At 49.6% G+C, this 23,902-nt stretch overlaps 1 protein-coding gene across 1 annotated transcript in view; it reads right to left on the bottom strand.

The window, feature by feature from the left end:
* Positions 1–346: 346 nt before the first annotated feature.
* The window catches only part of LOC142219330 (uncharacterized), a 33,957-nt gene continuing 10,401 nt past the window's right edge, over positions 347–23,902 (bottom strand). The window contains exons 3-15 of the mRNA XM_075288306.1: positions 18,576–18,637; positions 18,400–18,481; positions 18,220–18,320; positions 17,987–18,101; positions 13,538–13,599; positions 13,363–13,444; positions 13,183–13,283; positions 12,953–13,064; positions 9,052–9,113; positions 8,876–8,957; positions 8,696–8,796; positions 8,463–8,577; positions 347–2,280 (exon numbers count right to left, since the gene is read on the bottom strand). Of these exons, the coding sequence (XP_075144407.1) occupies positions 458–2,280; positions 8,463–8,577; positions 8,696–8,796; positions 8,876–8,957; positions 9,052–9,113; positions 12,953–13,064; positions 13,183–13,283; positions 13,363–13,444; positions 13,538–13,599; positions 17,987–18,101; positions 18,220–18,320; positions 18,400–18,481; positions 18,576–18,637 (2,900 nt within the window). The 3' untranslated portion in view covers positions 347–457. The remainder of the gene's footprint in view (positions 2,281–8,462; positions 8,578–8,695; positions 8,797–8,875; positions 8,958–9,051; positions 9,114–12,952; positions 13,065–13,182; positions 13,284–13,362; positions 13,445–13,537; positions 13,600–17,986; positions 18,102–18,219; positions 18,321–18,399; positions 18,482–18,575; positions 18,638–23,902) is intronic.

The following is a 23,902-nucleotide window of genomic DNA, read 5'->3' as shown; positions in this document are numbered from 1 at the left end:
ATCTGCAGTTGGATCTCAATGCCAAATAGCGTTTCAACAGTGAATCGCTCCAAAACTATAAATTGTATCATGAAGTCCTTGGAATCCTTGTAAAGATGAGATTCTCATCTTTAAAATGAATTTTAAAGCATCAAGATATGTTGATGCAGTCCAGGGATATTGGCATGAGTAGGGAGGACGTAGTAGCTATGTCCTCCGCTACTGTAGTGCCACTCATGGAGGACGTAGAGCTGACATCCTCGGCAGGGAAAGGGTTAAGAAATAAGACAAACTCGTTTCTGGAGTAATCATAAAATATCGAGAACATTTTTATTTCATTACAAATAAGTCAAATCATTGAGTCCAGAAAGACAGCAAGGCTTATTATAGCCACGTCTTAGCATCCAACCTACAGCCATGACATCTGGGTTCCCTGCTATTCCTACTGAACCGAATGTAGATCGGTATGTCCTCGATTCTAAGCGACCTCATTATTATGGCTTCTCCCGTGAAATATCTGATGATGGCGATGAAGACTTGCTTTCCTGGTAAAATGTTTCCCACATTCAGAACACGTGAATGGCTTCTCCCCCGTGTGAATTCTCGTGTGATTATTAAGAGCCGATTTCTGGGTAAAAGATTTCCCACATTCAGAACATGTGAATGGCTTTTCTCCCGTGTGAATTAACTGGTGCTTAAGAAGAACTGTTTTCTGGGTAAAACATTTCCCACACTCAGAACATGTGAATGGCTTCTCCCCTGTGTGCGTTCTCACATGAGTCTTGAGTGTACTTTTATAAAGAAAACATTTCCCACAATCCGGACAAGAAAATGGCTTCTCATCAGTGTGAATTTGTCGATGTTCAGCAAGTTCTGATGCCGTAATAAAGCATTTCTCACATTCTGAACATGGAAATGGCTTCTCCCCTGTGTGAATTCTCTGATGATTCTTAACTCTGGCTTCAGTACTAAAACATTTCCCACACTCGGAACATGGAAATGGCTTCTCCTCTGTGTGAATTATCTTATGATTCCTAAGTCTGGCTTTAGTAATAAAACATTTCCCACATACAGAACATGGAAATGGCTTCTCCCCTGTGTGAATTCTCTGATGAATCCTAAGGCTGGCTTTAGTAGCAAAACTTTTCCCACACTCCGAACATGGATATGGCTTCTCCCCTGTGTGAATTCTCTGATGATTCCTAACGCTGGCTTTAGTAATAAAACATCTCCCACACTCGGAACATGGAAATGGCTTCTCACCTGTGTGTGTTTTTAAATGTTGAACAAAACCTGATCTCTTGGCAAAACATTTCCCACATTCTGGACACAGATACGGCTTCACTCCAGAGTGGAATCGCTTATGTTTAAGCAGCGCTGAATTGCGAGTAAAACATTTCCCACATTCTGAGCAAGGATATGGCTTCTCCCCCGTGTGAATTCTCTCATGTTCTATAAGAAGACGTTTCCGGGTAAAGTATCTCCCACATTCTAAACATGCAAATGGCTTCTCCCCTGTGTGAGTTCTCAGATGAGTCCTGAGGCTGCATTTAGCAATGAAACTCTTCCCACACTCAGGACATGAATGTCGCTTCTCCCCTGTGTGTGTTTTCTGATGATACTTAGCTTTGGTTTTAGTAATAAAACATTTCCCACATTCTGAACACCGATACGGCTTCACTCCAGAGTGGAATCGCTCATGTTTAACCAGCGCTGACTTCTGAGTAAAACATCTCCCACATTCTAAGCATGGATATGGCTTCTCCCCCGTGTGAATTCTCTGATGTTCCATAAGAGTAGGTTTCTGGGCAAAGCATTTCCCACATTCCGAACATGCAAATGGCTTCTCCCCTGTGTGAATTCTCAGATGAAGCCTGAGGCTGCTTTTAGCAATGAAACTTTTCCCACATTCAGGACATGAATATGGCTTCTCCCCTGTGTGAATTCTCTGATGCTCCACAAGAGAAGGCTTCTGCGTAAAGCATTTCCCACATTCTGAACATTGAAATGGCGTCACCCCTGTGTGAATTTTTCCATGTTTAGAAAGATCATCACTTTCTGTAAATTGTTTCTCATGTTCATCACATTGAAGTATTTCACCCCTTCTGTGATCTGTACTTGAGGTCGGTGACTGATCAGGCGATGGTTCCTCATGCTTCGAGGGCAGATCTGTCCTGTGATGTCCTCCATGTTCACTGAAGGGTGTAAGGTTTTCTCCCGAAGACTGTTGAATGATATCCAAATCTCCCATAGTATCATATGGACATAAAGTGCGATCTTCTGATTTCATGCTGGGATTATCTGATGGATTATAAACAAATGTAATGTCATTGTCTTCAGTTTGTACAAACCACAAGGACATAGACACTTTCATTCAATGTATAAAGTGTAACGAGCCCCTTTATAATGTCATAAGTAACTTTGGTCTATGCTCATTATACAGAACTAGAGTTGGGCACAAATATCTGCCGGTTTCATTTTAGTGCTATTATTATATTCTGGGGTCATTCAGAACCCATTGGAGGCTCAGGGGAGGTGTGATACAATAATACACACTGATACTCCCCCATCCCTCGCTACATCCAGTGATCTCCCCATGTGGCTTCGTGGGTGACATCATGATATTGACGTGCCCCAAGTGACCACTAAGGCTTGGATTGGGGTTGCTGAGGTCACCCAGGAGGCTGCACAAAGTGCGAGATCACCAGCCGCCGCGAGGTGGTCCAGGAGAGGTGATGAAAGGCGAGTATGACTTTATTATTTCTCCTCACCTCCCCCAGGTCTCCAATTATAATACACTGAGGTTTGAAGGGGTTCCCAGAATATACTAGTAATGTATGTGTGGGATATAAAAATAAATAACTACACACTTACATCTGAACAAAGGAAGCAAAAAACACAAAATAAAGCCACAAATGAACTTCTTCCCGACATCCACTGTCATAGTATGGTGGGTGCCGGGAGCTGAGCGGGCTCCTGTCTTCTCATTGCAGGCATTTTACTCTTCAGATGTCTCACTGAATGGTGACTGAGGCAACTAAAGAGCGGCGGTGCACGAGCGCCACCACATTGTTTGGGATTGTTGGCCTTTAGAGATGAGCGAACAGTGAAATGTTTGAAGTTCGATTCTAGTAGCCGCTCAATACTCGACTGTTCGATCAAACCCCATCATAGTCTATGGGGCATAAATACTCGTTTAGGGGGAAACCAATATTCGACTCAGGAGGGGTCACCAAGTCCACTATGACACCCCAGGAAATGATGCCAACACCCTGGAATGCAACTGGGACAGTAGGGGGAGCATGTCTGAGGGCATCTAACACACCAAAGTCCCTGTATTACCCCAACATCACAGCCTAACAACTACACACTTTACACACTCAATACAACCTCTCAGACAGTGGAAAAATTATTGGAAACATTCTCTCCTCACCAATTGTGTGGACAGAAACACAAATTTTAAGCTAAAGAAACATTACCAAGCACCCCTTTAAATTACATTGCCCATGACAACCACAGATGGAATAGGCAATGGGATCTCCAACAGTACTCACATTGTGTGTGTGTGGAAAACCTAATGTAGAAGATCCTCATGCTGAGCTGGCCTCATTACTGAACAAGTTCAACCAGGATAATCAGAGTTTTGCACCTTTCTTTGAGTGGAGCCTTGCACCGGCAGAGTATCAGGCCTTTTCTGTGAGCGGAGCCTTGCGCCAGTAAAGTGTTAGGCCCCTTGTTTGAGTGGAGCCTTGCATCGGCAGAGTGTTAGGCCCTTTCTTTGAGTGGAGCGTTGATCCGGCAGAGTATTAGGCCCTTTCTTTGAGTGGAGCGTTGATCCGGCAGAGTATTAGGCCCTTTCTGTGAGTGGAGCCTTGTATCAGCTTAGTGAGCATCCCTCACCTCGGAGGCAGTGTGTTGTCATTCCCCCAAGCTGCTGAGCTTCAGCACGGCCTGCTGATGTCTACCCATGCCAGTGCTGTAACGTTTTCAGCTAGTAGTTGTGGTCGATTTATCGGAGGAGGATGGTGTGGTTTCAGAGCCCCTGCCAGGAATGTTAGGCAGGGAAACGAGGTACACCGGCCCAGTTTGTGACCCAGTCCCAGCCTCAACACATTTGCATATTCTTCCCAGAATTAAATAATCATGGCTTCTCTAAACCTGGATTAAGCCTGCCACTAGGCTGCCAAATAATGTGCCTCCCACTTAGTTTTAGGTGGGTAGACACCGGTGAAACCTGAATTAAGCATATATAGGCTGACACTTTAAGTGTATCCCACGTAGTTTTGGGATGCATCAGATCTTTCCGAAAGGTATCACTCTTGGTTTGGAAAGAACCGATCTAAACGTTGCACCTTCAATGGAGTTGAGCCTTGGGCTAGCTTAGTCTTTTGCACATTTTTTTTTTTTTTGTTGTGAAGCCTCAAACCAGCAGAGTTTGGGGAAATCATGGTGAATTCAGCCTCTAACCAGCAGAGTTTGGGGAAATCATGGTGAATTCAGCCTCTAACCAGCAGAGTTTGGGGAAATCATGGTGAATTCAGCCTCTAACCAGCACAGTTTGGGGATATCGGGGTGGATTCAGCCTCTAACCAGCAGAGTTTGGGGAAATCAGGGTGGATTCAGCAGAGAAGGATCAGAATTTTGCAACACAGATGGTGGAGGAATATGAGGAGGAATTGTAGAGGTTGAGCGCAGACATGACAATTCATGTTGGCGTGTTTGACACTGGTGGGCACGAAAATGATGGGTCTATCCAGTGGCTGTTCATTTTGATCAGCGTCAGCCAGTCGGCACTCTCAGCTGACTGCCAGCTGCGCTTGTCCGTAATTATGCCACCAATTGTGCTGAAGACCCTTTCAGATAGAACGCTGGCAGCGGGGCAGGAAAGGACCTCCAATGCGTACAGCGCAAGTTCAAGCCACAGGTCCAACTTCGACACCTAATACGTGTAGGGCGCAGAGGGATCGGAGAGGACAGGGCTGTGGTCAGACAGGTATTCCCGCAACATGTGCCTATACTTTTCCCACCTGATGACACTAGACCCCTCAGTGGCGGGAGTTTGGCGAGGGGGTGCCATTAACGTGTCCTAGAGCTTAGACAGTGTGCCCCTTGTGGATGTGGACCGGACGGCACTTGTTCGCCTCATGGAGGAACTGTCCTCTCTGCTGCCAAAGACACTTGATGGAAACTTCTCCATCATGTTCTGCACCAATTGCTTGTGGCAATCATTAATGCGACTGGCCCTCCCCTCTACCGGGATGAAAGACGAGATGTTATTTTTATACCGGGGGTCAAGGATTGCAAATATCCAGTATTGGTTGCTCTCCATTATTTTGACTACGCGCTTGTCACTTGAAAAGCACCCCAACATGAAGTCAGCTATGTGTGCCAGAGTGTTACTTGGCATGACTTTGCTGCCTTCACCGGAAAGGTCTCCATTTCCTCCTCTTCCCTTTCGCCGCATCCGCGCTGCAAGAATGGGACGCATTGAACTTCCCCGATAGCCTCCTGTGTCACAATCATATCATCTGCCACGTCTTCATCTTCCTCCTCTGTCATTAAGCGCTGTGAAGCGGACAGATGTGTGGATCTTCTCTCCTGCTCTGACGGTTCTGCTGCTATCCCTGACTCCTCAGTGTGATCTGCGTTATCCCTGATGGCAATGAGGGATTCTCGCATCACACACAAGAGCGAGATTGTTACGCTCACTAGTGCATCGTCACAGCTGACCCTCTTGGTGGACTCCTCAAACACCCGTAGGATTTCACATAGGTCTCCCATCCATTCATGGTTGAGAAACTGAGGGAGCTGACTTTGTGGCACCCTAGGGTTTTGGAGATGGTACTCCATCAAAGGTCTCTGCTGCTCAACCACTCTGCTCAACATATGATATGTTGAGTTCCAGCGTGTGGGGACGCCGCACAACAGCTGGTGTTCGGGCAGATGTAGGCGTTGCTGGAGTTTTTTGAGGCTAGCAGCAGCTACTGTAGACTTGTGAAAGTGGGTGCACAAGCGCCGCACTTTCACCAGTAGCTCGTGCACATTTGGGCATATCTTTAAAAAACGTTGCACCACTAGGTTAATGACGTGGGCCAGGCATGGAACATGTTGGAGGCTGGCAAGCTCCAGAGCTTCTACCAGGTTCCTGCCGTTATCAGACACGACCATGCCTGGGCCCAGGTGCAGCGGCTCAAACCATATTGCCGTCTCATCGAGGAGGGCATCCCTCACCTCGGAGGCAGTGTGTTGTCTGTCCCCCAAGCTGATGAGCTTCAGCACGACCTGCTGACGTCTACCCACACCAGTGCTACAACGTTTCCAGCTCGTAGCTGGAGTCAATTTAACGGCAGAGGAGGAGGAGGGTGTTGTTTCAGAGCCCCTGCCAGGAATGATACGCGGGGAGATGAGGTACACCGGCCCAGTTTGTGACCCAGTCTCAGCCTCAACTACATTCACCCAGTGTGCAGTCAGTAAAATGTAGCGTCCCTGTCCGCATGCACTTGTCCACGCGTCGGTGGTCAAGTGGACCATTGTGCAAAGCGCGGAACTTAGGGCCTGCCTGATGTTGAGTGACACATGCTGGTGCAAGGCGGGGATGGCACATCGGGAGAAGAAGTGACGGCTAGGGACAGCATAGCGAGGTGCCGCACTTGCCATCAGGTCCTGGAAGGCCGGAGTTTCCACAAGCCGGAATGCCAGAGGTTTGAAGATGTGCGCATATGGATGGGTAACACTGTATTTTTGCCTGCGCTCAAATGTCATAGATGGTGGGTTGCTGGGAGGAGGCGAATGATGGTGCAGGAGAAGGCGCTAAGACAGGAACAGTGGAGCATGAGGGAGAAGTCCCCAAAGTGGCAGAGCCAGATGTTGTGGTGTCCTGGCTGGTCCTCTGGACTGCAGCGCCAGCACTGGCAACAGTGGGAGAGTCAGTGGCGGCAATGCCGGATGACTATTGTCCTGCGTTTGCTCTCTCCCACTGAGTCCAGTGCTTGGATTCGCAATGACGGCGCACGGAAGTGTTCGAAACGTTGCTCTTTTCAGAGGCCCTACTCAGTTTTGAGTGGCAAATTGTGCAAACCGCACTATATTTGTCCTCCGCGCATTCCTTGAAAAATCTCCACACCATCGAGGAATGTGCCTTCGATGGGGGAGTTTTTCTGGGCTGGCTGTGATAGGGAACATCTTGGGCCATTCTGGGTGTGGCCTGGCTTTGGCGAAGGAGCTGTCCTCTGTCTCTGCACATGCCTCTGCCTCTAGCTACCCTCTTTGGTGCTGCACCTCCCTCAACATCGCCATTGCTTTCCTCGCTTGACATCCCCCCTGTCCAGGTCAGGTCAGTGTCCTAGTCGTCCACCACCTCCTCTTCCAATTCCTCTCTCGCCTCCTCCTCCAGCACACCACACATGGTAACAGGCTGCCCTGATGGCGACTGTGTCTCGTCATCGTCACTGAGGGTGGGTTGCTGGTCAACACCACAAAATCAACAGGAGATGGAGGAGACTCTAGTGTTTGGGTATCTGGACACAGAAAGTCTCCTGGTAGCTCCGTGGAATCGGGAAATGGAGGGACAGTTAAAGGACCAGAGAACAGCTCCTGGGAGCAGGGAAAGTTGGGATTACTCTGCTGGGAAGATTGGGCATTTTGGGAGGAAGGCTGACCAGAATGTTGTGTAGGAGGAGGAGTTGAGGTAGAGGCTGATTGGCTGGTGGATAATGTGGTGGAAGCATTATCCGCCAGCCATTGTAACACATTTTCCTGGTGCTCGGGCCTAGTTAGGTTTGTGCCCTGCACCCTACTTAATGTGGTCAGCAAGCCGGGGACTGTGGAGAAGCGCAATGCTTGCTGCCCCTGAGGAGTAGGCACGGAATGCGCTGTGGCTTCACCGCGACCTTGCTCCCCAGCAGCATTCCCACGCCCCCGGCCTTGCCCATGGCCTCGTCCACGCCCCTTACCGGTAGTCTTGCGCATTTTTAGATGGTTTTGATGGTTTGAGAATTAGAATGTATATCCCACTGATTTTGTGAGTACACACCGTGACAACCTGGATGAAGCTTCTATAGCCTGAGAATTAGAATGTATATCCCAGTGCTTTTTGGGGGGTACACACCGTGACAACCTGAATGATGTGTATATAGGGCTGAGTTTTGGGGAGGGGGGGTGGGTATTTAGGGTATATGGGAATACAATTTCAGTGTTTCTCTCTTAGCTTAATCCCCACCGTGGAAAGCTGGGTTGCGCAGATACAGCCTGGTTTAATTGCTGTGAATCCCACTTTAGCGTTTGTGGGTAGACCCTGTGCCAAGCTTGTTTCAGCTTCTCCCTTTAGTGTAGCTCTTACAAGAGCTGTTGTGGTTCTTCTTCTTTGCTATTCCTGCCTAGCAGAATCTAAAACCTAACTAGCCCTCAGCAGATGTCTGTCTCTAACTAAGTGCAAGCACAAATGAATCGGAGATGATACTCTCAATCCGTACGGTATTACTCACCTGTGCCAATATCTACAGGTATTTCCTCCTCCTTACACTGCAGATCACTCCTCTCACGCATCTCTTCTTTATCTTCCCATTTCACTTCCATTTTAATGTCAGTTCGATCTTCACCCTGATGTGACAGATCTACAGTTCAGTAGACAGCAGATGATATGAGACTATGTGGCATTTATACCAGTGAGGTGCATGCCCCCCTATACAGATTGGGTAAGGGTCTCGGCTGAGTCTACCTGATGATCCTGCGGGACATTCCTTGGATATTCCTCTGGACGATCCTGGGAATACAGAGGAGGGGGACATCCCTCTGGTGGGCATGTCTTATGGGAGCCATCTGTAGGACACACACAGTGACTGAATACATTGTGCATATGTTATTATATCTACATTATACCTAATACCAGGCTTCTTACACTGCCCATCAGTCCTCATGAACATCTCATCTTCATCAACTTCTTCTTTGATTTCAGCTTTAATATCAATCAGTTCTTCACCCTAAACAGACAAGACAGACGTCAGGAAAAAGAACATTGGTAAAGCGACAGCAAACCTAACTCGGAATATTTTAGAAGAACCCGGCTCCATCTACCTGTTGGTTGTGAAGGACATTGTGAGGACTGGGACTCCTTTCTGATGTGGGACCTGATTCATCTGTAGGAAACAAATTGACTGAATTAGAGATGACTGAGTAGTGAAATATTCAATATTTGTTTCGAGTAGCCCCTCAATATTCGACTGAGTATCGAATCCCATTATAGTCTATGGGGGAAAAAAGGCTCGTTTCAGGGGAAACCACAATTCGACTCAGGAGAGTCACCAAGTCCACAATGACACCCCAGGAAATGATGCTAACACCTCTGGAATGCAACTGGGATAACAGGGGAAGCATGCCTGGGGGCATCTAACACACCCAAGTCCCAGGATTACCCCACTATCACAGCCTATCATCTAGACACTTTCCACGCTCACTAGAACCTCTATGAAAGTGGAAAAATACTTGGAAACCTTCTTTCCTCTACATTAATATGGACAGAAACACAAATTTAAACCTAAAGAATCATTAGCATGTGCTCACCACAATCCCTGACTTGATAGTTGCATTAAGCAGGGTGCAGGCTACAATGCTGACGAGGCCCAAGCACCAGGAACATGTGTTACAATGGCTAGCAGATAATGTTTCCAGCTGCTTTTCCATCAGCCAGTCAGCCACTACCTGCAGTTGTGTTCATACCCAAGAGTCCTTCCTCCCAACATGCCCAATCTTCCCAGCAGAGTCATCCCACCCTTGCCCCCTCCCAGGAGCTGTTTTTGTGTCCTTTTCCACTCTTCAACTCTGTTCAACCACTTCACGAATCCAAGAAGCTAACAGACTAATTTCTCTCTCCTGATGCCCAAACACTGGAGCATCCACCACCTCCTGCTAATTTTGTGGTTGTGGACCTGCAACAAGCTTTCTCGGCCTCAGTGATGATGACGAGACACAGTTGCCATCAGGGCAGGCTGTGGTTATGTGCTGCTTGCAGTAAAAGGAGTGAGCAATTGGAAGAGGAGGTGGTGGACGACGAGGCCACCGACCCAAACTGGACAGGGGTTATGTGCAGCGTGGAAAGCAGTGTAGCTGTGGAGGCAAGAGCAGCACCAAAAAGGGTGGCTAAAGACAGAGGCATGTCCAGAGGCAGAGGACAGCTGCTTCACAGAAGCCAGGCCAGAGCCAGCAAGGCCCAAGATGTTCCCTGTATTAGACACTCGCCCAAAAGTCACCCATCGAGGCCACCGTCCCTTGATGGTGTGTAGATTTTTTAATGTATGAGCGCAGGACAAACTGAGTGCAATTTGTACACTGTGCAATTCAAAACTGAATAGGAGCTCTGAGAAAAGCAACCTGACACCTCCACATCTGCCTCTGACACTTTGGGGACTTCACCCTCATCCTCCCCTTTTCCTGCTTCTGCTCCTTTTGCCTGCACCATCATGTGCCTCTTCCCAGCAACCCACAATCTCCCAGGTGTTTGATCGCAGGCAGAAGTACAGTGCAACCCACCTACATGCCCAAGCCTTAAACAGCCACATCTCAAAACTGCTGGCCCTGGAGATGTTGGCGTTTCTGCTTGTGGAGACTCAGGCCTGATGGCAGCTGCAGCACCTCGCTATGCTGCCCCTAGCCGTCACTATTTCTCTTGGTGTGCCATCCCTGCCTTGCGCCAGCACGTGACTCATAACATCAGGTGGGCCCTGAGTTCCGCGCATTGCTCTAAGGTCCACTTGACCACCGACGCCTGGACAAGCGCATGCGGACAGGGACGCTGCATCTCTGTAATGACAGGCTGGGTGAATGTAGTGGAGGCTCCGACCGGGTGGCAAACTGGGGCGGCCTAACTCTTCTCCCCGCCCAAGATTCCTGGCAGGGGTTCTCAGAAAGCCTCCTCCGCCATAACATTGACCCCAGTTGCGAGCTGGAAACTCTGCAGCACTAGTGTATAGAGACGTCAGCAGGTCGTGCTGAAGCTCATCAGTTTGGCCAACAGAAAACACACTGCCCCAGAGGTGAGGGATGCTATCGTAGAGGAGATTGCAATGTGGTTTTCGCTGATGCACCTGGGCCCAGGCTTGTTTGTTTGTGATAATGGCCAGAACCTGGTAGCGGCTCTGGAGCTTGTCAGACTCAAACACAGTCCACGCCTGACCCATGTTTTCAACTTGGTGGTGCTAAAATTTTTAAAAACTTACACCAATGTTCACGAGCCACTGATGAAAGAGCGGCCACTTCCGTAAGTCTACAGTAGTGGCTGCTAGCCGGAAAACCCTCCAGCTATGCCTACATCTGCCTGAAGCACCGGCTGTTGTGCTAGGTCACCACACGTTGAAATCCTAGATAACATATGTTGAGCAGGGTGTGTGAGCAACAGAGACCTTTGAGAAAAATCTCCACACCATTGAGGAACGTGCCTTCGATGGGGGAGTTTTTCTGGGCTGGCTATGATAGGGAACATCTTGGGCCATTCTGGGTGTGGCCTGGCTTCGGCAAAGCAGCTGACCTCTTCCTCTGGACATGCCTCTGCCTCTAGCTACCCTCTTTGGTGCTGCACCTCCCTCAACATTGACACTGCTTTCCCCACTTGACATCCCCCCTGTCCAGGTCGGGTCAGTATCCTCATCGTCCACCACCTCCTCTGCCAATTCCTCTCTCGCCTCCTCCTCCTGCACACCACACATGGCAACAGGCTGCCCTGATGGCAACTGTGTCTCGTCATCGTCACTGAGGGTGGGTTGCTGGTCAACCACCACAAAATCAACAGGAGATGGAGGAGACTCCAGTGTTTGGGCATCTGGACACAGAAAGTCGCCTGGTAGCTCCGTGGAATCGGGAAATGGAGGGACAGTTAAAGGACCAGAGAACAGCTCCTGGGAGCAGGGAAAGTTGGGATTACTCTGCTGGGAAGATTGGGCATTTTGGGAGGAAGGCTGACCAGAATGTTGTGTAGGAGGAGGAGTTGAGGTAGAGGCTGACTGGGTGGTGGATATTGTCATGAAAGCATTGTCTGCAAACCATTGTAACACATGTTCCTAGTGCTCGGGCCTAGTTAGGTTTGTGCCCTGCACCCTACTTAATGTGGCTAGGAAGCCGGGGACTGGTTGCTGCCCCTGAGGAGTAGGCACGGAATGTGCTGTGGCTTCACCACAACTTTGCTCCCCAGCAGCATTCCCACGCCCCCGGCTTCGCCCATGGCCTCATCCACATCCCTTACCGGTAGCCTTGCGCATTTTTAGATGGTTTGGTGGGTACACACCATGACAACCTGGATGAAGCGTCTATAGCCTGAGAATTAGAATGTAAATCCCACTGATTTTTTGTGGGTACACACAGTGACAACCTGGATGAATCGTTGAATCGTATATAGTGTATATGGGCTGAGTTTGGGGGCGGGGTGCAGAAAAAGCGCCAGGGAAGGTAGGAGAGGAATCGAACTTTAAGTGCATTTGCAACGCGGTGTTCGTATCGAATCGAACATTGCGAACAGCGTGTTGTCCGATCGAACATGTACTCGATCGAACGCGGTTTGCTCATCTCTATTGGCCTTCTGTAGTGTCGAGTTGTTAGACTACTTAAGGCTCCCAGGCTTGAAACCATAAAGGACATTGCACGATGCACACCATGGGGTAATATAAGGTCACAAGGGAGCGGATAGCCCAATAAACCTTCCTTTGTAGCCTTACAGCTTGTCCTTGCCCCACATTTTGATATACCTCCACTTGCTGTTCAGTTTTCCTTAATGGTGGGGCCTATCAGCACCTCCATTACTCCGTGTCGGGGGCAGCCGCTTCCCCTTTACTGGCCAGTGACATCACGTTCATTCCTCCTGTGGCCTATCTGCAGTGCAGTCCTGATCTTTGGGGTCCACCCTCCGATCTGATATTAATGACCTATCCTTGCGTTAGGCCATCCATATTTAACGCTTGATAATCCTCTCAATCCGTACGGTATTACTCACCTGTGCCAATATCTACAGGTATTTCCTCCTCCTTACACTGCAGATCACTCCTCTCACGCATCTCTTCATCTTCCCATTTCACTTCCACGTTAATGTCAGTCTGATCTTCACCCTGATGTGACAGATCTACAGTTCAGTAGACAGCAGATGATATGAGACTATGTGGCATTTATACCAGTGAGGTGCATGCCCCCCTATACAGATTGGGTAAGGGTCTAGGCTGAGTCTACCTGATGATCCTGCGGGACATTCCTTGGATATTCCTCTGGACAATCTTGGGAATACAGAGGAGGGGGACATCCCTCTGGTGGGCATGTCTGATGGGAGCCATCTGTAGGACACACACAGTGACTGAATACATTGTACATATGTCATTATATCTACATTATACCTAATACCAGGCTTCTTACACTGCCCATCAGTCCTCATGAACATCTCATCTTCATCAACTTCTTCTTTGATTTCAGCTTTAATATCAATCAGTTCTTCACCCTGAACAGACAAGACAGACGTCAGGAAAAGAACATTGGTAAAGCGGCGGCAAACCTAACTCGGAATGTTTTAGCAGACCGCGGCTCTATCTACCTGATGGTTGTGAAGGACATTGTGAGGACTGGGACTCCTTTCTGATGTGGGACCTGATGCATCTGTAGGAAACAAAATGACTGAATTAGAGATGACCGAGTAGTGAAATATTCAATATTTATTTCGAGTAGCCCCTCAATATTGGACTGAATATCGAATCCCATTATAGTCTATGGGGAAAAAAAGGCTCGTTTCAGGGGAAACCACAATTCGACTCAGGAGAGTCACCAAGTCCACAATGACACCCCAGGAAATGATGCCAACACCTCTGGAATGCAACTGGGACAGCAGGGGAAGCATGTCTGGTGGCATCTAACACGCCCAAGTCCCAGGATTACCCCACTATCACAGCCTATCAACTAGACACTTTCCACGCTCACTAGAACATCTATGAAAGTGGAAAAATACTTGGAAACCTTCCTTCCTCTTCATTAATATGGACAGAAACACAAATTTAAACCTAAAGAAACATTAGTATGTGCTCATCACAATCCCTGAGTTGATAGCTGCATTAAGCAGGGTGCAGGCTACAACACTGACGAGGCCCAAGCACCAGGAACATGTGTTACAATGGCTAGCAGATAATGTTTCCAGCTGCTTTTCCACCAGCCAGTCAGCCACTACCTGCAGTTGTGTTCATACCCAAGAGTCCTTCCTCCCAACATGCCCAATCTTCCCAGCAGAGTCATCCCTCCCTTGCCCCCTCCCAGGAGCTGTTTTTGGGTCCATTTCCACTCTTCGACTCTATTCAACCACTTCACGAATCCAAGGAGCTAACAGACTAATTTCTCTCTCCTGATGCCCAAACACTGGAGCATCCACCACCTCCTGCCAATTTTGTGGTTGTGGACCCGCAACAAGCTTTCTCGGCCTCAGTGATGATGACGAGACACAGTTGCCATCAGGGCAGGCTGTGGTTATGTGCTGCTTGCAGTAAGAGGAGAGTGAGCAATTGGAAGAGGAGGTGGTGGACGACGAGGCCACCGACCCAAACTGGACCGGGGTGATGTGTAGCGTGGAAAGCAGTGTAGATGTGGAGGCAAGAGCAGCACCAAAGAGGGTGGCTAAAGGCAGAGGCATGTCCAGAGGCAGAGGACAGCTTCTTCACAGAAGCCAGGCCAGAGCCAGCAAGGCCCAAGATGTTCCCTGTACTAGACACTCGCCCAAAAGTCACCCATCGAGGCCACGTCCCTTGATGGTGTGTAGATTTTTTAATGTATGAGCGCAGGACAAACTGAGTGCAATTTGCACACTGTGCAACTCAAAACTGAATAGGGGCTTTGAGAAAAGCAACCTGACCACCTCAGGCATGTGCCGTCATTTGTAAGGCAAGCACTGGGCTCAGTGGGAGAGAGCAAACGCAGGACAATTGTCAGCCGGCGTTGCCGTCACTGACTCTTCCACTGTTGCCAGTGCTGGCGCTACAGTCCAGACCACCAGCCAGGACACCTCCACATCTGCCTCTGACACTTTGGGGACTTCACCCTCATCCTTCCCTTTTCCTGCCTCTGCTCCTTTTGCCTGCGCCATCATGTGCCTCTTCCCAGCAACCCACAATCTTCTAGGTGTTTAATCGCAGGCAGAAGTACAGTGCAACCCGCCTACATGCCCAAGCCTTAAACGGCCACATCTCAAAACTGCTGGCCCTGGAGATTTTGGAGTTTCTGCTTGTGGAGACTCAGGCCTGATGACAGCTACAGCACCTCGCTATGCTGCCCCTAGCCGTCACTATTTCTCTTGGTGTGCCATCCCTGCCTTGCGCCAGCACGTGTCTCTTAACATCAGGCGGGCCCTGAGTTCCGCGCATTGCTCGAAGGTCTACTTGACCACTGATGCCTGAACAAGTGCATGCGGACAGGGACGCTGCATCTCTGTAACGACAGGCTGGGTGAATGTAGTGGAGGCTGCGACCGGGTGGCAAACTGGGGCGGACTATCTCCTCTCCTCGCCCAAGGTTCCTGGCAGGGGTTCTCAGAAAGCCTCCACTCCGCCGTAACATTGACCCCAGCTGCGAGCTGGAAACTCTGCAGCACTGGTGTATAGAGACCTCAGCAGGTCGTGCTGAAGCTCATCAGCTTGGCCAATAGAAAACACTGCCCCAGAGGTGAGGGATGCTATCCTAGAGGAGACTGCAATGTGGTTTTCGCTGACGCACCTGGGCCCAGGCTTGTTTGTTTGTGATAATGGCCAGAACCTGGTAGCAGCTCTGGAGCTTGTCAGACTCAAACACGGTCCACGCCTGGCCCATGTTTTCAACTTGATGGTGCTAACGTTTTTAAAAACTTACACCAATGTTCACGAGCTACTGATGAAAGAGCGGCCACTTCCGTAAGTCTACAGTAGTGGCTGCTAGCTGGAAAACCCTCCAGCTATGCCTACATCTGCCTGAAGCACCGGCTGTTGTGCTAGGTCACCACACGCTGAAATCCTAGATAACATATGTTGAGCAGGGTGTGTGAGCAGCAGAGACCTTTGAGAAAAATCTCCACACCATCGAGGAACGTGCCTTCGATGGGGGAGTTTTTCTGGGCTGGCTATGATAGGGAACATCTTGGGCCATTCTGGGTGTGGCATGGCTTCAGCGAAGCAGCTGACCTCTGCCTCTGGACATGCCTCTGCCTCTAGCTACCCTCTTTGGTGCTGCACCTCCCTCAACATCGACACTGCTTTCCCCTGCTTTGACCCTGTTCAGGTCGGGTCAGTGTCCTCGTCGTCCACCACCTCCTCTGCCAATTCCTCTCTCGCCTCCTCCTCCTGCACACCACACATGGCAACAGGCTGCCCTGATGGCAACTGTGTCTCGTCATCGTCACTGAGGGTGGGTTGCTGGTTAACCACCACAAAATCAACAGGAGATGGAGGAGACTCCAGTGTTTGGGCATCTGGACACAGAACGTTGTCTGGTAGCTCCGTGGAATCGGGAAATGGAGGGACAGGGAGAGGGACAGTTAAAGGACCAGAGAACAGCTCCTGGGAGCAGGGAAAGTTGGGATTACTCTGCTGGCAAGATTGGGCATTTTGGGAGGAAGGCGGACCAGAATGTTGTGTAGGAGGAGGAGTTGAGGTAGAGGCTGACTGAGTGGTGGATAATGTCGTGAAAGCATTGTCTGCCAGCCATTGTAACACATGTTCCTGGTGCTCGGGCCTAGTTAGGTTTGTGCCCTGCACCCTACTTAATGTGGCCAGCAAGCCGGGACTGGTTGCTGCCCCTGAGGAGTAGGCACGGAATGTGCTGTGGTTTCACCACAATCTTGCTCCCCAGCAGCATTCCCACGCCCCCGGCTTCGCCCATGGCCTCATCCACATCCCTTACCGGTAGCCTTGCGCATTTTTAGATGTTTTGGTGGGTACACACCATGATAACCTGGATGAAGCGTCTATAGCCTGAGAATTAGAATGTATATCCCACTGATTTTTTGTGGGTACACACCGTGACAACCTAGATGAATCATTGAATTGTATATAGTGTATATGGGCTGAGTTTGGGGGGGGGGATGCAGAAAAAGCACCAGGGAAGGTAGGAGGGGAATCGAACTTTAAATGCATTTGCAACGCGGTGTTCGTATCGAATCGAACATTGCGAACAGCGTGATGTCCGATCGAACATGTACTCGATCAATCGCTGTTCGCTCATCTCTATTGGCCTTCTGCAGTGTCGAGTTGTTAAGAGACTACTTAAGGCTCCCAGGCTTGAAACCATAAAGGATGTTGCACGATGCACACCATGGGGTAATATAAGGACACAAGGGAGCAGATAGCCCAATAAACCTTCCTTTGTAGCCTTACAGCTTGTCCTTGCCCCACATTTTGATATACCTCCACTTGCTGTTCAGTTTTCCTTAATGGTGGGGCCTATCATAACTGCACCTCCATTACACTGTGTTGGGGCAGCCGCTTCCACTTTACTGGCCAGTGACATCACGTTCATTCCTCCTGTGGCCTATCTGCAGTGCAGTCCTGATCTTTAGGGTCCACCCAGTGCCGCACCTCCCATGAGGCGACCTGAAGCGAGTGCTTCAGGCGGCACTATGCCAGGGCCTCAGGGAGGGGGGGCATTTTTGCTAACCTAAGCCAGTCCAGGACAAGTTGTCCTGGACTGGCTTAGCACGGAGCGGTGGTTTGGGGAGGCCACTGGAGCAGCGCTGCTCCAGCAGCCTCCCTTCACGCTCAGGCAGAGCGCAGGCAGTCTCCGGGCCTGCTCTCTGCCGGCGAACAGCGCTAAGCCCCGCCCCCTTTTGAGGCACCACGCCCCCTCCGCTAAGCCCCGCCCCCGCCCTGCCCCCTCCTCAGACAGGGGTGGGGGCGGCTTTCTGTACTTCGCTCGGGCGGCGAAAGGAGCAGGTTCACCCCTGGGTCCACCCTCCGATCTGATATTAATGACCTATCCTTGCGTTAGGCCATCCATATTTAACGCTTGATAATCCTCTCAATCCGTACGGTATTACTCACCTGTGCCAATATCTACAGGCATTTCCTCCTCCTTACACTGCAGATCATTCCTCTCATAAGTCTCTTCTTCATCTTCGCATTTCACTTCCACGTTAATGTCAGTTCGATCTTCACCCTGATGTGACAGATCTACAGTTCAGTAGACAGCAGATGATATGAGACTATGTGGCATTTATACCAGTGAGGTGCATGCCCCCCTATACAGATTGGGTAAGGGTCTAGGCTGAGTCTACCTGATGATCCTGCGGGACATTCCTTGGATATTCCTCTGGACGATCCTGGGAATACAGAGGAGGGGGACATCCCTCTGGTGGGCATGTCTGATGGGAGCCATCTGTAGGACACACACAGTGACTGAATACATTGTGCATATGTTATTATATCTACATTATACCTAATACCAGGCTTCTTACACTGCCCATCAGTCCTCATGAACATCTCATCTTCATCAACTTCTTCTTTGATTTCAGCTTTAATATCAATCAGTTCTTCACCCTGAACAGACAAGACAGACGTCAGGAAAAAGAACATTGGTAAAGCGACGGCAAACCTAACTCGGAATGTTTTAGCAGACCGCGGCTCTATCTACCTGATGGTTGTGAAGGATATTGTGAGGACTGGGACTCCTTTCTGATGTGGGACCTGATGCATCTGTAGGAAACAAAATGACTGAATTAGAGATAACCGAGTAGTGAAATATTCAATATTTGTTTCGAGTAGCCCCTCAATATTCGACTGAATATCGAATCCCATTATAGTCTATGGGGAAAAAAGGCTCGTTTCAGGGGAAACAACAATTCGACTCAGGAGAGTCACCAAGTCCACAATGACACCCCAGGAAATTATGCTAACACCTCTGGAATGCAACTGGGACAGCAGGGGAAGCATGTCTGGTGGCATCTAACATGCCCAAGTCCCAGGATTACCCCACTATCACAGCCTATCAACTAGACACTTTCCACGCTCACTAGAACATCTATGAAAGTGGAAAAATACTTGGAAACATTCTTTCCTCTACATTAATATGGACAGAAACACAAATTTAAACCTAAAGAAACATTAGCATGCACTCATCACAATTCCTGACTTGATAGCTGCGTTAGGCAGGGTGCAGGCTACAATGCTGACCAGGCCCGAGTACGAGGAACAGGTGTTACAATGACTAGCGGATAATGCTTCCAGCTGCTTTTCCACCAGCCAGTCAGCCACTACCTGCAGTCGTGTTCATACCCAATAGTCTGCCCCTCCTTCCTTCCAACATGCTCAATCTTCCCAGCAGAGTCATCCCACCCTTGCCCCCTCCCAGGAGCTGTTTTTGGGTCCTTTTCCACTCTTCGACTCTGTTCAACCACTTCACGAATCCAAGAAGCTAACAGACTAATTTCTCTCTCCTGATGCCCAAACACTGGAGCATCCACCACCTCCTGCCAATTTTGTGGTTGTGGACCTGCAACAAGCTTTCTCGGCCCCAGTGATGATGACGTGACAGTTGCCATCAGGGCAGGCTGTGGTTATGTGCTGTTTGCAGTAAGAGGAGAGTGAGCAATTGGAAGAGGAGGTGGTGGACAATGAGACATGGACCCAACCTGGATAGGGGTGATGTGTAGCGTGGAAAGCAGTGTAGATGTGGAGGCAAGCGCAGCACCAAAAAAGGTAGCTAGAGGAAGAGGCATGTCCAGAGGCAAAGGGCAGCTTCTTCACAGAAGCCAGGCCAGAGCCAGCAAGGCCCAAGATGTTCCCTGTACTAGACACTCGCCCAAAAGTCACCCATGGTGTGTAGATTTTTTTAATGTATGAGCGGAGGACAAACTGAGTGCAATTTGCACACTGTGCAACTCAAAACTGAATAGGGGCTCTGAGAAAAGCAACCTGACCACCTCAGGCATGTGCCGTCATTTGTAAGGCAAGCACTGGGCTCAGTGGGAGAGAGCAAACGCAGGACAATTGTCAGCCGGCGTTGCCGACACTGACTCTTCCACTGTTTCCAGTGCTGGTACTGCAGTCCAGACCACCAGCCAGGACACCTCCACATCTGCCTCTGACACTTTGGGGACTTCACCCTCATCTTTCCCTTTTCTTGCCTCTGCTCCTTTTGCCTGTACCATCTTGCGCCTCTTCCCAGCAACTCCCAATCTCCCAGGTGTTTGATCGCAGGCAGAAGTACAGTGCAACCCGCCTACATGCCCAAGCCTTAAACAGCCACATCTCAAAACTGCTGGCCCTAGAGATTTTGGCGTTTAAGCTAATAAAGACTCAGGCCTTCTGTAACCTGATGGCAGCTGCAGCACCTCGCTATGCCGCGCCTAGCCGTTACTACTTCTCTTGGTGTGCCAGCCCCGCCTTGCGCCAGCACGTGTCCCATAACATCAGGCGGGCATTGCTCTAAGGTCCACTTGACCACTGACAGCTGGACAAGCGCATGCACTCAGGGACACTGCTTCTCTACAGTATAATGACAGGCTGGGTGAATGTAGTGGAGGCTGGGCCTGGCTCACAAATTGGGGCAGCCTATCTCCTCTCCCAGCCCAAAATTCATGCCAGGGGTTCTCAGAAAGCCTCTTCCTCCGCTGCAACATCAACCCCACCTGTGAGCTGTAAACACTGCAGCACTGGCGTGTGGAGACGTCAGTAGGTTGTGCTGAAGCTCATCAGCTTGGCCGACAGAAAACACACTGCCCCCGAAGTGAGGGATGCCATCCTAGATGAAACGGCAATGTCTTTCTCGCCGATGCACCTGGGCCCAGGCATGGTTGTGTGTGATAATGGCTGGAACTTGGTAGTGGCTCTGGAGCTTGCCAGACTCAAACATGGTCTACACATGGCCCATGTTTTCAACTTGTTGGTGCAAAGGTTTTTAAAAACCTACCCCATTGTGCCGGATATACTGGTGAAAGTGCGGCCATTTTCGTACATCTAAAGTAGCCTCTGCTAGCCAGAAAACATCTAGATGACGGAGGAAGAGGAGGGAGATGAAATGGCATTTGATGTCACTGTCCCACACGAGGCTAATAGGGGGAAGTTCAGTGCACCCCATTGCTTCAGTGTGGATGGTGTGAAGGGGAGTTGAAAGTGGAGGAAATGGAGAGTGACCCTTCCGGTGGGGGCAGCAAAGTCATGCCAAGTAACACTCTGGCACACATGGCCGACTTCATGTTGGGTTGCTTTTCAAGAGACAAAGGCATAGTTCACATCATGGAGAGCAACCAATACTCAATTTTTGTAATCCTCAACCCCCGGTATAAAAATAACATCTCGTCTTTTGTTCTGGTAGGGGAGAGGAACAATCGCATAAATGATTGCCACTAGCAACTGGTGCAGAATATGATGGAAATATTTCCGTGAACCCTCGCTGGCGGCAGAGAGGAGATTTCCTCCAAGAGGCTAACAACTGCCATCCGGTCCACACCCACCAGGGGAACACTCTCTAAGGTCTGGGTTAATGCCCCCCCCCCTGGCCAAACTACCGCCACTGAGGGGCCTAGTGTCATCAGGAGGGAAAAGTATAGGCGCATGTTGTGTGAGTACCTGGCCAACCACAGCCCTGTCCTCTCCGATCCCTCTGCACCTTACATGTATTGGATGTAGAAGTTGGACCTGTGGCCCTTGGGGTGAGTGGAGGCTTCCCCCCAGCTGAGGTTTGGGTGAGTTTGGTGAGGGGGTGCAAGTACGCCCCGCAGTTAGCCGTTTTGTTGGCATAGAGTGTACACAATGAACCCCAACTGTCACCTGCTGAGCCGCTCTTCTACTTGTAACTGCATGATAGTACCTGCGTGTCTAGGCTTTCTTTTCAGTGCTACTTAGATTTGTGCACCTGCATTTCAGGTTAATGCCCCAATCTGTTGCTTCAGCCCACAAGCAGAGATCTTTTTTTGTGCCCCTCTGTGCCATTCCAGCCCTACCTAACCAGTAATAATTCTTTCACCCCTCTTTTCAATTTCAACTTCCCACAGCAGCGTTTACAGACTCAGCCCCATTCTGTTGCTTCAGCCCAACTATATACTGTATACCAGCGCTACGGAATTTGAGCCCTAAAAAGTGGTTTTCAGAACTTTCTGCAGGATGAGTCTATAAGCTGATGGTGTATATGCTGATCAGTGGCGTAACTACTACCATAGCAGCAGAGGCAGCTGCCACAGGGCCCTGGACATTAGGGGCCCGGTGACAACTACCCCCGCTCTTATCACAAACAAACTGTTGTAGCTGAGATAAGAGCGGGGGAAAGCTTGTAGGACCTTGTGTGACGTCAGCCGTCACATGACTAGGTGGGCGTGTCTTTATAGCCCATGCAGTCCTGCAAGAGATGAAGAGAAGGAGAGATGTGCTGCTAGGTAATGAAGGGGAGGGATTAATATGAGATGCAGAATGGAGAATGTGTGTGTTTGTGTGTCTGTGTGTGAGTGTGTATGTATGTGTGGTGTGGAGGAGGGGGAGGTCAGTGTCCTGATATCTGTGTATTAGGAGGAGGGGGAGGTCAGTGTCCTGATATCTGTGTAGTAGTAGGAGGGGGAGGTCAGTGTCAGTAGATGAATCAGTAATCTTCACATTGTTTGTATTCAGACTTGCCTGCAATTGGTGTGTCATGTGACATCCGTGTGTTATTAAAGATGGCCAACACCACCAAAGACTGCAGCGGAGCCGGAGACAGGTAAGTAACTTTTTGTTTATGTCTGTATCTCCCCTCGGTCTCCGATTATTATACTCTGGGGTCTGAAAATACCCCAGAATATAATAATTGTTCATGGGTGTTCATTATGGGGCATAATACTGTGTGCAGGATCCACAATGGGGTATAATACTGTGTGCAGGGGTCACTATGGGACATAATACTGTGTGCAGAGGCCACTATGGGACATAATACTGTGTGCAGGGGTCACTATGGGGGATAATACTGTGTGCAGGGGTCACTATGGGACATAATACTGTGTGCAGGGGTCACTATGGGGGATAATACTGTGTGCAGGGGTCACTATGGGGGATAATACTGTGTGCAGGGGCCACTATGGGACATAATACTGTGTGCAGGGGTCACTATGGGGGATAATACTGTGTGCAGGGGTCACTATGGGGGATAATACTGTGTGCAGGGGCCACTATGGGACATAATACTGTGTGCAGGGGCCACTATGGGACATACTACTGTGTGCAGGGGTCACTATGGGACATAATACTGTGTGCAGGGGTCACTATGGGGCATAATACTGTGTGCAGGGGCCACTATGGGGGATAATACTGTGTGCAGGGGCCACTATGGGGGATAATACTGTGTGCAGGGGTCACTATGGGGGATAATACTGTGTGCAGGGGTCACTATGGGGGATAATACTGTGTGCAGGGGCCACTATGGGGGATAATACTGTGTGCAGGGGTCACTATGGGACATAATACTGTGTGCAGGGGCCACTATGGGACATAATACTGTGTGCAGGGGTCACTATGGGGGATAATACTGTGTGCAGGGGTCACTATGGGACATAATACTGTGTGCAGGGGTCACTATGGGACATAATACTGTGTGCAGGGGCCACTATGGGGGATAATACTGTGTGCAGGGGTCACTATGGGGGATAATACTGTGTGCAGGGGTCACTATGGGACATAATACTGTGTGCAGGGGTCACTATGGGGGATAATACTGTGTGCAGGGGCCACTATGGGACATAATACTGTGTGCAGGGGCCACTATGGGACATAATACTGTGTGCAGGGGTCACTATGGGGGATAATACTGTGTGCAGGGGTCACTATGGGGGATAATACTGTGTGCAGGGGCCACTATGGGACATAATACTGTGTGCAGGGGCCACTATGGGACATAATACTGTGTGCAGGGGTCACTATGGGACATAATACTGTGTGCAGGGGTCACTATGGGGCATAATACTGTGTGCAGGGGCCACTATGGGGGATAATACTGTG

The sequence above is a fragment of the Leptodactylus fuscus genome, chromosome 10 (genome assembly GCF_031893055.1).
Source record: "Leptodactylus fuscus isolate aLepFus1 chromosome 10, aLepFus1.hap2, whole genome shotgun sequence".
NCBI lineage: Eukaryota > Metazoa > Chordata > Amphibia > Anura > Leptodactylidae > Leptodactylus > Leptodactylus fuscus.
The sequence above is the reverse complement of the archived record's forward strand: the minus strand, read 5'-3'. Positions and strand labels throughout refer to the sequence as shown.